The sequence below is a fragment of the Schistocerca piceifrons genome, chromosome 4, assembly GCF_021461385.2.
Source record: "Schistocerca piceifrons isolate TAMUIC-IGC-003096 chromosome 4, iqSchPice1.1, whole genome shotgun sequence".
NCBI lineage: Eukaryota > Metazoa > Arthropoda > Insecta > Orthoptera > Acrididae > Schistocerca > Schistocerca piceifrons.
In genome coordinates this window covers 579,296,569-579,310,935 of record NC_060141.1, presented here as the reverse complement: position 1 = coordinate 579,310,935, position 14,367 = coordinate 579,296,569, and the positions used below count along the sequence as shown (strand labels likewise).

Sequence of the window (14,367 nt, the reverse complement as noted above, 5' to 3'; positions counted from 1 at the left end):
CTGAAAAACAATTGTAACAAAACGAAAAGAATGTACAAGCAAGACACTGAAAAGAAGAAAATTTTACAAGTTAATTATTAAACCATATAACTAGTTGAAAAGTTCTTGTACTTGGGCAGCTGAAGACAGCCTGCCGCGTAAGTAAATGAAAGATTAAACATGGTTATTAAAAATAATTGAAATAACTGAGTATTCTTCAGTGAGCTACAGAAAGGTGCTTCCTGAGAATCCTAACTGAAGAAAACAAACTAACTGAACAAGACCAGGCTAGTGTTTAAGGTTCAATTATAGTGTAGCATACATAGTTTGGTGGATACATAGCAGATGCAAGAAGGAAGTTCTTTTCTGGTTCCACGAATGGCTATGTAGATACCTTGTGGAAAATAGGTAGACAACATTAGAAACTGGTGGCACATTGTGGACACGTAATAACTCTAGACCATAATCCATGGCGAATTCTCGATGTGGTCTTTATATAGAAGTGGATGGCAAATGCCTGTTTCAATCAGAAAAGCAATACCATATCAGTCACGTGCCAACTACTTGTGGCAATCTAATGGGAGGGTTTGGGCTTGGCGAAAATCAGGAGAACATTATCTGCCATCATGTCGAGTAACATCAGTGTAGTAAAGAGTTTCACAGTATGGGGTGTGTGTTATTTTATGGTTAGGATGTGGTTCCCGTACTACTCTTAAGAAAGTGCAAAATGAGGAAGGATATGAACACATTTTATAGCACTCTGTACCGCTTGCTGCAGAGGAATAGTTCAGAGATGGTGATGGTTGGTTGGTTGGTTGGTTTGGGGAAGGAGACCAGACAGCGTGGTCATCGGTCTCGTCGGATTAGGGAAGGATGGGGAAGGAAGTCGGCCGCGCCCTTTCAGAGGAACCATCTCGGCATTTGCCTGGAGTGATTTAGGGAAATCACGGAAAACCTAAATCAGGACGGCCGGACGCGGGATTGAACCGTCGTCCTTCCGAATGCGAGTCCAGTGTCAGAGATGGTGACTGTATCAGCACGATAATGCACTCTGTCAAAGCAAATCCTGTGAGGCAATGGTTTATTGACAATAATATTCATGAAATGGACTGGATTACCCGGAGTCCTGACCTGAACCCAAATGGGAACAGTTAGATCACCATCTTCACTCCAGCATCCAACATCAAAACACCATGTGTTGTGATTCCTTCACTGACATTCAGACACCTCATCGAAAGAGTCCCCAGCAGAGTTCATGTTGTCATAAAAGCGAAGGTGATCAAACAATGTATTAATGTCCACTAAGAAATGTTTGGATACTTCTGAACAGATACTATGCCTTTTAGTGGCATGATATAATATTAAAGCAGCAATATAATTTTTAAAATCAATAATAAAGCGAAACAAAGTAACATTCTGTTTTACTGACCTCTTGATGGAACATTGCCCCAGCTTGCAACAGAACTGCCTCTACCAGCAACTTTCAGTGGAGTTTGTCCTAAAATAAGACCGCTACTACTGCTGACACTGCTGCTGCTGCTGCTGTTGTTGGTGTTGGTGTTGCTGTTGCTCTTGCTAATACTACTTGAACTGCCTGGAAAAGAACAGACAACACGTTTTATTGTAATATAATACAAGAATAAATAACTGAACTCCGATACAAAATAAAATTGCGTCTCTATTACTTTCACAAGAAGTTCGTGTACATTCATGAACAGTTAAAAACTCCACAACCATTGTTAAAAGATGGCAAGTCCCAGATGGAATAACTACATTATGGAAAAGATTGCTATTCACTGGTCTGACAGAGCAGCAATCACGTATGGATGGTGGGAGTAAGGAAGTAGAATGAGGCAAGGAGGAAGTAGGAAAGCAGTGTACAGCTGGCAGAAGATACTAGTGGTGCTTGGTGGAGCATGCAGGTACATGGGCATGGTAGGGGGGTGGGGGGAGATGCGGCTGTTAGGTGCTGCATCAGGGAGCTCTGCTCTGGGAAGGTGAGGAGGAGGGAAGAAAGAGAATTACAGAAGAGGAAAGGACTTGTAGGTGTTTTGGCACGACTGACATACATAGTACTAGAGCGGGAGCACAAAAGGAGTAGGTAGATGGAAGGCAAGCATTAGCAAAGTTTTAGATCAGGGGGTTACAGAAACATTTATTGTAGGCTGAATGCTCATGTGCAGAACTCAGAAAAGCTGGTGTTGATAGAAGCCACATGACACAGGTTGTGGAGCAGTTGCTGAAGTTAAGCAAATCATTACATGCAGAATGTTCAGCAACTGGTTGGTCCAGCCATCTCTTGGCCACAGCTAGGCAGTGGCAAATCATGCAGACAGACAGTAGTTGACATGCCCACATAGAAAGTGGCATATGGTTGCAGCTTAGTTGTATCATCAAACGGCTGCTTTCACAGGTAACCTTGCCTTTGATGGGGTAGGAGATGCCTGTGAAAGGGCTGGAGCAAGTGGTCATTGGAGAATGTATGGGATTTGGATACGAAGCATGAAGTAAGGGGTTAGAGGTTAGGAGAAGCGGTGTAATAGGAATGGAAGAGGATATTGTGAAGGTTCAGTGGGCAGTGGAATACCACTGTGGGATGAGTGAGGAGTATTATACTCATTTCAAGGCATAGAGACAGGCAGTCACAACCGTTGCGGAGAATGTGATTCAGTTCCTCCAGTCCTAAATGATACTGAGTCACGAGAGGAGTGCTCCTTTATGGTCAGACAATGGTGGTGGTTGAGAGGTGGTAGGTGAGTGGGGAAAAAGGCATAGATCTGTTTTTGTACAATATTGGGAAGGTAATTTTAGTCTGCAGAGGTCTCCACGACACCCTTCACATATTTGGAGAGGGACTGCTCATCACCACAGATGCAACGGCATGTCTGTATGAACGGCCATTGTCTAACTGTGGCCAAGAGAGAGATGGATCACATAGTTGTTGAACTTGCACTCAAGATGATGTGCTTCGAACATCCCTCGTCTAGAGCTGATGATGTTTCACACTCATACAACCTTCTGGGACTATTTAAAAAAAATTACTAGTGTGACAAAAGTAAAGGGAAATAAAATACAGACTGAGAAGAGTAAGGAAAGTTTCTTCAGAAGTGTGGCTTTATAAGACGGGAAAGTCAAAAGTTTAAATTATTAACTCAAAACAATTAAGTTATGTCATTAATGGTTTTATTTGAACATACATATCTGCAGTCCCGGTGGGCATTGAAATCCCCAAACAATATCTAAGCACACCACTGGAGGATCCAAAACCAAATGGCGTAAGTCACTGATTAAGTGGAGTATCGTTCTAGAGCATGTATTGTCAATATGAGGTGGGTGTCACTGCTCAATTAAAAATGCAAAAAAGCACAGATTAATAGTATATAATTTAGTCGGGATGACTTGTTGAACTAATGAATTTTGCTGTTTTCTTTTTGGGCTTTTTAAATATTTGCTTATCATTATTGCTTGCAAAATGTTCTCTACAACAACAAGACACATTTGCGTTTCTCAACCACAGGGAAAAAAGTTCTACTATCCTCTAGCTAAAAATTACATGAATGACCAGCTGACTGAACATCTCTCAATGATAACTAAATAAATTCTATTATAATGCTGATTAAAAAAACCTCATCGATTCCTGTCGCTAAAGGCTAGTTGAACTGAGATATTACAGTGCAGAATAACATTTTCAGCAGGTGCAGAAATGTTTCAGAACAACACAAAGAGCTAAAGAAGTCATTTGGATTGGTCTGATGCAGAAGCAACATTTCCACTGCCACAGAAACCAAATTACTGAATAACTATCAATGGCTAATGCTATTTTGTTTCAGCTCTTCTGGAGGAGTGCTACAGTACTGTGATGTCTGGATTTCGATGTGTATCAGAACTGCAATGAGTACCTGCAAAAAAAAAAAATTCTATACCATCACATTTTTCATGTGATAAACTTTTTGGCTACCCATCATACGAAAGTAAAACTGGGACAACAAGCAACCCAGATAAAAAAAGTATTGAAGCTTTTGAAATGTGGCACTGCATAACATTGCTGGAGGCATAATCTGTATCGCTTCTGGCAGGGGAGTTACCTTCATGGTCTCGGATGTTATCGAATGTAGCATATGTTAAAATTGAGAAGTAAGTAAGAAACATGTAATTTTTTTTGTTTCCTCCAAACAATTTCCTGCACCAAGATACAGGCCTCCAAAGATAACACTGTGAACACCATTTCGAAGATGCAAATTTCGGAAAATTTTTTACAATGCTGTATTTTCATAACAGTTCTAGATATTTCGTTTGAGATTTTTTTATTTCAAAGAGAACTGCTTTAGATTAAAATGATATCCTCTGGATAGATCTGTCCAAGTTCTTTTACTGTCACCTTTTGAATTTTTAAAGATTTTTTCTGTTGATTAGTACCATGTAGTACTCTTGTAAAGGAGATCTTCCACTTTCAAGTAGGACAGGTTTTATTTTAAGGAATCTTTTTTTAACTTTCAACGGTAACGTAGGTCTTCACTGAAGTGGTTTCTTACTAATTTCTTTGTTACAATGTCTAACAGTATCGGCGACAAGAGAAGCGGCGCAAAACTAGATTATGAACTTCACGCTTCTCTTACTACAGTTGACTTACTTGAAATATTTAGCCGATCTTCTTCTCTGAATATGCGGCTGCGTCAATCTCTATAACTTTTTCTCCAAAGAAATAGTGCAGGTTAGAGGAACTAAAAAATCTCTCTCTCTCTCTCTCTCTCTCTCTCTCTCTCTCTCTCTCTCTCTCTCACACACACACACACACACACACACACACACACACACACACACTTTAAATAACTCCGTACTCTCATACTTTCAGTTAAGTTCAGGTATATTTTCATCTCCACAAGTTTCACATAAACATACAAATTCTTTCAAGTCAACTATGACAATACCAGTTAGATACTATAAAAATAATTACATTGTGGTGGGTTTCATAACCACCAGAAATTAAAAAACAGGTCTTGCCGGCATCACTCATCTGATGCAGCTCCTCTCCTCCCAGGACCAAAGTCCATCCCGCACACACAGACACGTGTTGCGCAGTAAATAGGCTCGCTCTCACACATATCTTTAAAATATCATGTGTTCGAGGCAGCAGAAGGTTGAGTGGTTCCAGAATTTACGTGTAAATTCTTGAAGTACTACAAATGTTTATTTCTATTGTCTTTGTTGCAGTTATTCCTTTCCACTTTCATTGTTGTAGATATTTCTTTTCACTTTGATGTTGTTTCTTGTTAGTTTCTTTGTCATGGTTGTTCATTGCGGGTTTCTGTACTGTAGTTGTTCAGTGCTAATGTGTTTACTGAAGAGGCTTCTAAGAAACCTGAGACCATCCAGTGAGTTCTGTTTTTTCATGAGGAACTTGCTAAATGACACAGTTGCAGTGTGTTTTGTGAAAAGGACTGTTTGAAATGTCTTCTGACTGGGGCCACAGGAGAGTGAAGTGTGCTGACTATTTGCATATACATAAAAGAGCGACACACAAAAACAGACTTCGTTCAGGTTGGGAATAGGTGCTCTAATTACAAGACTGTTTCAAAGTGAAGATGTTTCCAGTGGTGACTTTGTGTGTTCTAAATGTTTTGACAGAACAACAGCGATAGTATCTGAACAAGGTGAAGCCTCCCATGGTGCAGATGATGCAGACTTTGCATCAATAGAGGAAGAATTAAATAACCTTAATGAGTCAACTACAGAGGTAGGTGTCAGTCCTGTTAAAAAACCGTGGTCAGTGAAGTCGAGTCATAAGCTCTATGCATCAAGAAAGCACAGAGAAATTACCAAAGCTATGGATGAATACACTACACCAAAGCTGACCACTCTCTTCAAAGTAGAAATTCCATCTTCAGAGAGAAAAAAAAAATTGAACCAAAGCACTCCTGCACCTCTTTCCAGGAATTTTTCACAAATATCAATTCAGCTGCTGAAAATTGTGCATCCCACAGTGAAAAAGTGCTACAGGGTGTATACACAGACAAGGAAAAAGAAATTCCCGGGTTTTTCCCCAGATTTCCTGGTTAAAAATACACTTTCTCCCGGGTGAAAACACACTTTTTCCATCTTAAGCGACAGTGTATTTTCCCTTGGAACTGCAAAACTTATCAATCCTTTGAATTGTTATGGTTTTAGCCACGGGCGTAGAATTTCCCGGCACTTTAGAAAACAAAACTAAGGGAAAAAGTCATGTTTTGAAAATATCTTTGATGTGCAGCAACATGCACGCTACATATTTTCGTATTACCGAATCATTGAAATCGAGATTGCGATGCGCTTTTGGAAGCCAGTCATAACAGGCGACACCCCGCTTGCGCAGCTTCATACAGCATTCTTCTATCGCACGTCAGTGTATTTCGCTCTGTGGAATTGAAACGTGTATATTTTGTAATGGATGCCATCAAACTATATTCAGAACAATGGTAATTGAAATGTCCTGTGGTGACTCTCCTGCTCCCAGTCAGCCGGTTTGACAGCCTTGCCCCTCTTAAAAAGAAATCTCACAATCGTGGATGGGATTATTGTAATCGGAAGAACAAGAACTTTTCAGAAAATCTGCACTCTTTATTGCCTTTTAGCTAATAATGTGCTGTTTTGTGTGACATAAAATTAAATATACAATACGTAAAACCAATAAAGATAAGAGACAAGCAAGAAAGTACACATTTCTTCAATCCTTAGCACCTAGCACTTTTTTCTCTCTAATCTTGCTACAGCTTTACATGGCGTGCTTTCATTTCTGCGAAAGAATCTATTACCTCATCAAAGTTTGTCAAACGTTTTGCTACATGAAAAATCGAAATGTCGTTATCTAATACTGAAAAAGCTGTTAATGCAAATAATACCCAAGACTGGTGTGGTTTCTCAATCTGATTAAGTCTATTTTGTCACTGTCTGCTAGATAAAACAAAATAGGCCTTTCTAATATTGCAGCACTTTTGTAACACACACCAAATAAACGAGACTGTTTCGGCACAAATGGTCATTTTTATAACACGACAGAATATAATTTACGAAGTACCAATATCGAATGCCTATTAGGCCTACTACTTAGCTTTATGTTAGGAAATACTTTCACATGTGACTCATACGCACCAGTTTCTCAAGCATGAGATCAAAAAGTAGCATTAAAAAATATTTATATAAATTTGGAATCGTCTTATTCTTCCATAAGTTGTGTGATGTCCCCGTTTCTTCTACTTCCTCGTCCTAACAAACAAGCTTGTCATCACCAATTCTGTAACTGTTCCTGCCATTGTCAAAATTTGTTCGCCATTTAACTTCACTAACCCTGCCAGAATCACCGGTTTAGTTATCCCGCGATTTTTCTCCAGTTAGGCATTGTTACATGTTCGTACAACACGTTTTCTGTGTTACTTCCAGAATAGAACTTAAGCGGCTGCTAGCCAGGGACTGTGTAACTGGTCCCTACTAGTGTAGCAATCTGGCCAAAAATTTTCTGTCATAATTTCATTTTATTGGATACACCGAGAAGATAATACGTAATCTTCCTCACCTGTTATTCCTGTTAGTCTGAATCTATAGATTTCGCTAGTAATTATAACAACACTGATCATTCGCAAACCCAATCAACCACACAATAAGACAGCGACTGGCACTCATCTGTTCGGCTTTAACTCTGCTCAGCTCGTATAGCCCCGTCCCCGAGGAGTCTCCCGACAGACATTGCGTACCCTATGCACGCGTTCAAATATCAACTTATGATTCATTCATAAATAAACATAAAATGTGCTCAAAAATGTTAAAAAAACAACAGGGATGCGTTTCAAAATCATATGAATGATCGATATATCAACGTGCGCTGGTTGCTAGGCGCTCTGTGAAACAAGTTTTTTCCCTCAGAAATATGAATTTGGCGTTCCCTTTTCCCGGTAGCATCTAGCTGCTTGCTGTGATTGCTTGCACAGCCATCAGCCACATTCCTGTAGCCAGAAGTGGGAGAATCTACTACTCAAACGCGACTCAATTGCACATACACATGAGCCCGCTCTAACTGCTAAAACGAATCTAATGTAAACAGTTGAGACTTCATGCTCATCGGAGGCAATTTGTTGTTATGAAGCACTGCATAGTCTTCCTAAAACTTTTGATACATTTTGCTGTTGGCAGAGGCTTGCATGAGCACTGTGTGTCGTTGCTGTATATGGCGCATTTCCTTTGGAATTCAAGTTATTTTCATTTTTTTCTCTCTTTTATGTTTTATTGTTGCAGTATTATTCTGCAGTAGTGGGATACAGTAATATCCTTTGTTAGAGAATCGGTTGTTACTGTCAAAATTACAAAAATTTAACTGTAAACTAAAACAATGAAAAATTCCCAGGTTTTTTCCCCGGTTTTCTCCTGGATGAAAAAATTCCTGCATTTTTCCCAGATATCCTGGTTGTCCTGGGTCGTATACAGCCTGTGCTAGTCTTAACTATTATTCCAGAGACATTTTTAAAGAAAATTTTGAACCACGTTCCATCAGTATCAAAGTACATGGTACACAAATCAAGAAATGTGAGGTCTGTAAAAGGAGTCTTTGGAAGACCAGATCCCTATTATGGCCATCCTCTAGAAGCACTTAAAGTTCAAATAGTGCTGTCATTTTATCTGGTAGATAAATGGGACTGTTCTCACCAGAGTGCCAACAATAAAGACACTGTACGTCTGAAAGTTGTGAAAGTGAAGATGCACATGACTCACAATCTTAAAGAAACTTTTGCAATTTTAAAGTGCAACTATACAACTTCACACATTGGAAGACAGAAATTTTATGCACTACGACCTAAGTGGGTAGTTCCACACCCACCTACAGATGCCTGTTTGTGTGTGTGTACGGCACGACTGTTGAATTTTGTGTGATAGCTTTGAAGAACTTACTGGAGCACGTGATTTACGACACCTTAGTTGGACGTGTGAAGTCATTAGTAGTCTGTGACATAAAGTTAGTGACTTGTTTGTTTCAAGAATGTGGTGACAGCCCTGGAAAGGGAGGACTGTCTTTACAGACACTTGGCCTGGAAGACATAGTAGATAACTCTGCTGAAATTACATATATGACATGGGAGGAAAATAAACTTATTAAGAAAACTGTAACCTTTGTCAGTTTCACTGATGAACTTGGTAAATGGTCAGCGAAAGCAGTAACACACCAGCTTCTGAAGAAATTGCATCAACACAACATTGCAGAAGTGAAAGAGTATGTACAGGCTGAAGAACTATGTTTAATGCTTCACCGTGATTGTGCCGCGAACTGGTCTGTAATTCTTCCAAAAGAAGTACAAGGGAATCATTGAAGTAATGACCAGGTTTCAATTTTTACAGAAGTGACATATTTTCAAAACAAGACCACAAGTGTTGCAGTTATAAGTGATGACACAGAACATAACTCAGCACATGCTTTGCTAGCAATACCCAAATTTCTTCAACTGCACGGACAGAGAAGATCATCATTATTTCTGTTGGTGCTCCTAGTCATTTTAAACATCGTTACCAGCTGTTTGAATTGAGTAAGTCGCTTGTGCCAACTGACTGGGTATACAGTGCTACTGGTCACAGGAAGGGGCCTTGTGATGGTGTGGGCAGCCTGCTGAAGCATTGTGCTACAAAACAATCTTTCCACACCAAATACATCTGCGATTCAGAATGCTGAGGATTTTACGAGAGTCATGAAATCTTATACATCCACAGCCCTCATTCTTTTGTCCAAAGAGGAAATCAAAGAATTGCGTGAGCAGAAAAAATAAGAATGGTCCAAACAAACTACTCCTGTGAAAGGAATACAGAAGACACATTTTTTGACTCAAAAGTTATGGGTGAACTCATATTGCATGCACTTTAAAGAGCAAGAAAATATAAATTTCACTCATTCAGCCAACACTTCAGAAACAGCAGGATAATATTCAGAGTCACAACCTGAAAAGGGGGATGTTTGTGGCGTGTGTGTATGAGTGTGGAGGATTGCAGAGATTATAGACACCAGGTATGAGTTAAACAAAACTGTAGTGAACTTTATGGTACCACATGGACCAGCTGCTGGATACACATTTCCAGCTGAAGGACAGCAACAATGCCATCAGTGCTCACCTCCTGTTCACATGTTTTGAAGAAGTGCTCCAGTTCCTGTTGGTTGAACGGGAAGGCACCACTCTATGTCAAAGGAAGATAGTGAAGCAATGGAATACATTTTTAGTTACTGACTGGCTAATTTCAGAACAAAACAGCATGCACAGAAGTTGTATAAACTGAAACCTTTAAGTCTTTGGACCTTTCACACACATTTTGGAACCATTGAAAATGTTTGAAAATGGAGCCTCTTACTCATCTTTCAGAACCAAAATTATGTTAAATAAGGCTAGGTTTTGATTTTTACAAGCCTCTTGTGCAATAATATGGTAATAAAACAGGTTTTATGTATGGTAAAAATTTCAATTGTTTATATAGCCTGTTCAACCAAAAAGTAGAAGCAATCCTTTTCAGCGAATGTAGAACTATATGGTATTAATCAACAGAAAAAAGAAAAAGAAATCAAAATTTTTGGATTGGCATTTTTGAAGAAAAAAATTCCATAAATTATAAAAAAGTTCAGAACGCTATAGTAAAAGAACTGACATGTCCAAATAGAGGATTTCTTTGTAATCATATAGCAATTATCTTTCAAATAAAAGAAACCAACAAAATATCTAGAACTGTTCCAGAGATAAAACATTTTAAACTTTTTTCCAAAATTCGCATCTTCAAAATGCTATGTGCAGTGTCCTCTTTGGAGGGCTGTATTATTGAGCAGAAATTTTTTTTGGAGAAAACAAAAAAATACGTGTTCCTTAGTTAGTCCTTCACTTTAACATATGCTAAATTCAATAACATCTGACACTATGAAGGTAAGATTTTTTCCTAGGCTGCCTGAATTGATATGGACTATGCCTGGAGATATGATGTATAGTTAGGACAGAGCTACTGAGTAAAGTCAGGGAGTAAAGATCTTCATAGTAGAACTTGACTAAAAGAAGGGATAACTTGGTAGGACACATTGTGAGGCATCAACAAATAGTTAATTTGGTAATGGAAGGAAGTTTGGGGAGTACAAATTTTACTGGGAGATCAAGTCTCTAATATAGTGAGCAGTTTCAAATGGATATAGGCTGCCACAGTGAAGCAAGAGATGAAGAGAACTCCACATGGCAGATTATCAAAGAGCTGTCATTTGTAAGTATGTGTTGTAAACAGTTCAGTTCAATAAACAACAAAAACATAGGAAAATATTGTTGAATTCAATAGTAAAACTACTGGCATCTGCCAGGTGTCATAGCAATGAAGTGGTGTGTACTTGCTGAACAGTTGCTTGGAATTAGCACAGTACGATGGGTCGATAAGGAGATATGACAGAATGGCAGAAAAGGCCTATCATGTTTGGACATGCCCATGATCCCATCACAAATAAAGGTGCCCGATTCCAGTTTGTATATCAACACGGACTGTTCAATGCCTCTTCAAGGACAGCTGCACCACTCCCAGCCATGGAACTCTGTAAGAACAGCGATCCTGAAAGGATTGTAACCGACAAGCACTGGAGACTTATCATGTGCTGCCAATGACATTCAGTTCTGTCAGTTAATGCAGGTTCACCTGCACCAGTTTCCTAACAAACACTAAAGCCAACTGCATGCAATGGACTTTTCTAGCTTTGGTACCTTGCACAAGGGCATCACTCACAGCATTACAAAAACTTGTACTTCTTCAATAGGTCAAATAACATAGAAACTGAATAACCCATAACTGGCGGAATGTAGTGTTGGCCAGAAAGTCACATTTTTGGACCTCTTCAAATTATGCAAGGCATGAATGTAGTTGAGGTTGGAGGTGGTTCCATGTTGTTTCAATTGTGTTTTTCGTACTATGATTTGGGACCACTCATTCAGATTATCTTGAACATGAACTGGGATGTTTATTTCAACATTCTCATCGCCCACATGTTGCCTTTTCTTCCTTTCTTTAAGTATTTGACACTTTGTTATTTCCACGCTATTTTTTGAGACAGCAGCTCAACACTGCCAAGGGTCTGATTTTGGTTACTGCTGTCAAGTAGCCACTGTTCGTAACCAAACTGTAACATTCTTCTTCTGGAAGCCCTGTACGAGTTTCATCCAGACCAAATGATGGCAGTTTGTGACAACTTTCAAAGAAGGCCTCTATAACAAAACTGTTGGAATGTTGACACCTGCAGTTGCTACTTACCACCAGTAACCAGCAACCAATCCTCCTCGCCTTCTCATGATGTCAAGCAATTGTTTCGAAGAAACAGGGTCAGATTTACAAAATGTGATCTGGCTGCAGACCTGAGGGAGAATCATTTAAGATGGTCTTAAAATTATAATTACATTTAACACATTGTACTGGGCGATTCCCATTAAAGTTTAAAAAGCCCTCAGGTGGCTTGGATGACGCTGAGACAAGTAGTTTAACATAAGACACATGGGGGCGCAAATGTCCGGAAATACCCCAAAATTGGATGACAAATGTTGAAAACGTGATCACAAGATGACGTACCATGTTGCACGTGTAGCCTTGCCGCACGGGGGTATCTATTGTCTGTCACACCTGACAATGTCTGCCAAAGTCAAGTAAAGTCTTCACGCCAGTGTCACCAGGCTTTTGTGTGCAACTGAAGCGCATGGGGCTTACGGTATGAGTCTTGCATCTGGTACACTCTACTTTTTGCACTGCATTAGACAGTTAAGTGTTTACATTGAAGTAGGATTTATTATTTTATTTATCATTCTCGCAGTCTTTGCTGGTAAATTGCTAAGTACAGTATGACAAAAACCTATGTTGTTGCATCACAAATTAGTTTAGGCATCCAAAACGCATCAGTACCAGTAAATAATCTGTGTGTTCTTTATAAAAAAAAGTCCATGGCAAAAAAAGAGGGGAGGAAAGAAACACAAAGTAAGAACAGCTTTTGCTTGTTATTACGGGAAGGACAACAATTGTGATTTCTACATTTACATCGGATCACGTTTACAAAAGTTGTGTGGAAACAGTAGTTTAGCAGAGCGATGTGTTGCACTTTTTCCTATTGGTGAGAGTAGGATCAACTAGCATAACTGCTGCAGTTTTGGTGAGGTATGTCATCTGGTAATGTCACATTTTCAACATTTGTCATCCACTTTTGGGGTACTTCTGACATTTGCAGTCCCTTGTCTTATATTAAATTACTTAACTCTGTGTCATCTACATCGCTTCCAGGATTTTGTATTTAATAAGAAGCACACTGCACATGCACATGTGTACCTAGATCATCTCCCCACAGACCCAAACCTTGGAAAAATTTGGAACCATGTCCCTGACATATATGGGCAGACAAAACCAAGTTATCAATCCAAGATCACAAAGTGTGTTTGAATACAGCCTTCAATACAATATGAATAAAAATAGATATCCATTTGCCAGTTTCTTAGTGCACAAACACACACACACACACACACACACACACACACACACACACACACACCTAAGGAAATTGAAGTAATAACATAACTGACCTCCAATTGCTGGAAAATCTTTCTCAGACAAAATTGATGGAGGTGAGCTGTGCTGCATTGCCAGACCTGAAAATGACAGTTATTTTATTTAAGGATTCATACCACAAACCATAAAACTGTTATCAAACTAATGAAGAGTCACTCAGTTTAGTGTCACAAGCCTGAATTACGTACCAACAGATTTTGGTCTTCTTACAACACCACTAAAGTTTGGTGCGATAGTTCTTCCTCTGCCAATAGGACAAGATTCAATCTTCTGAAAGAAAAAAGTTCGGTCAACACGGGAAACATAACACCCGTAATAAAAATTGTGAGCTATATGAATTTCATTCATGAAGATTCTTTCAAATATAAATCAGTTTGCACTGGCACAACAAGATTTCCTTATACTCCACGGGGTAAACACCACCACCTTGTGTGTGTGTGTGTGTGTGTGTGTGTGTGTGTGTGTGTGTGGGGGGAGGGGGGGGGGGGGCGACGAACTCTTTAAATTAAGTATCGTGTGGTTATACTTAATTCTGAAACTTCATAATAATGTAAAGTTTACCAGTTTAATATCAAACTTAAGTTAGAGAAGAAACTTTTGTTGCACACTAAGAATGCGACACTTCCCAAAGTAGCTCCCTCTAGTTTCTCCCTTTATGCTATACCTAGTTAACCAAGCATTGCTCTCACAGTGGCAAAATTGAGGAACATCCTGCAAATGTGTGTGACACACAGATATATTGACTTACAATTTTAATTGGGAGCTAATACCAATGATATTTGTGGTGAAAGATTTGTAATTAATTTTTCTCAATTATTTGATCATTCA

At 39.2% G+C, this 14,367-nt stretch overlaps 1 protein-coding gene across 2 annotated transcripts in view; it reads right to left on the bottom strand.

Moving 5' to 3' along the window:
• The window catches only part of LOC124795475 (protein maelstrom homolog), a 128,560-nt gene that overhangs the window by 27,759 nt on the left and 86,434 nt on the right, over positions 1-14,367 (bottom strand). For both annotated transcript variants that reach the window (XM_047259512.1, XM_047259511.1), the window contains exons 11-13: positions 13,728-13,809; positions 13,554-13,619; positions 1,409-1,573 (exon numbers count right to left, since the gene is read on the bottom strand). In XM_047259512.1, coding sequence (XP_047115468.1) covers positions 1,409-1,573; positions 13,554-13,619; positions 13,728-13,809 — 313 coding nt within the window. The remainder of the gene's footprint in view (positions 1-1,408; positions 1,574-13,553; positions 13,620-13,727; positions 13,810-14,367) is intronic.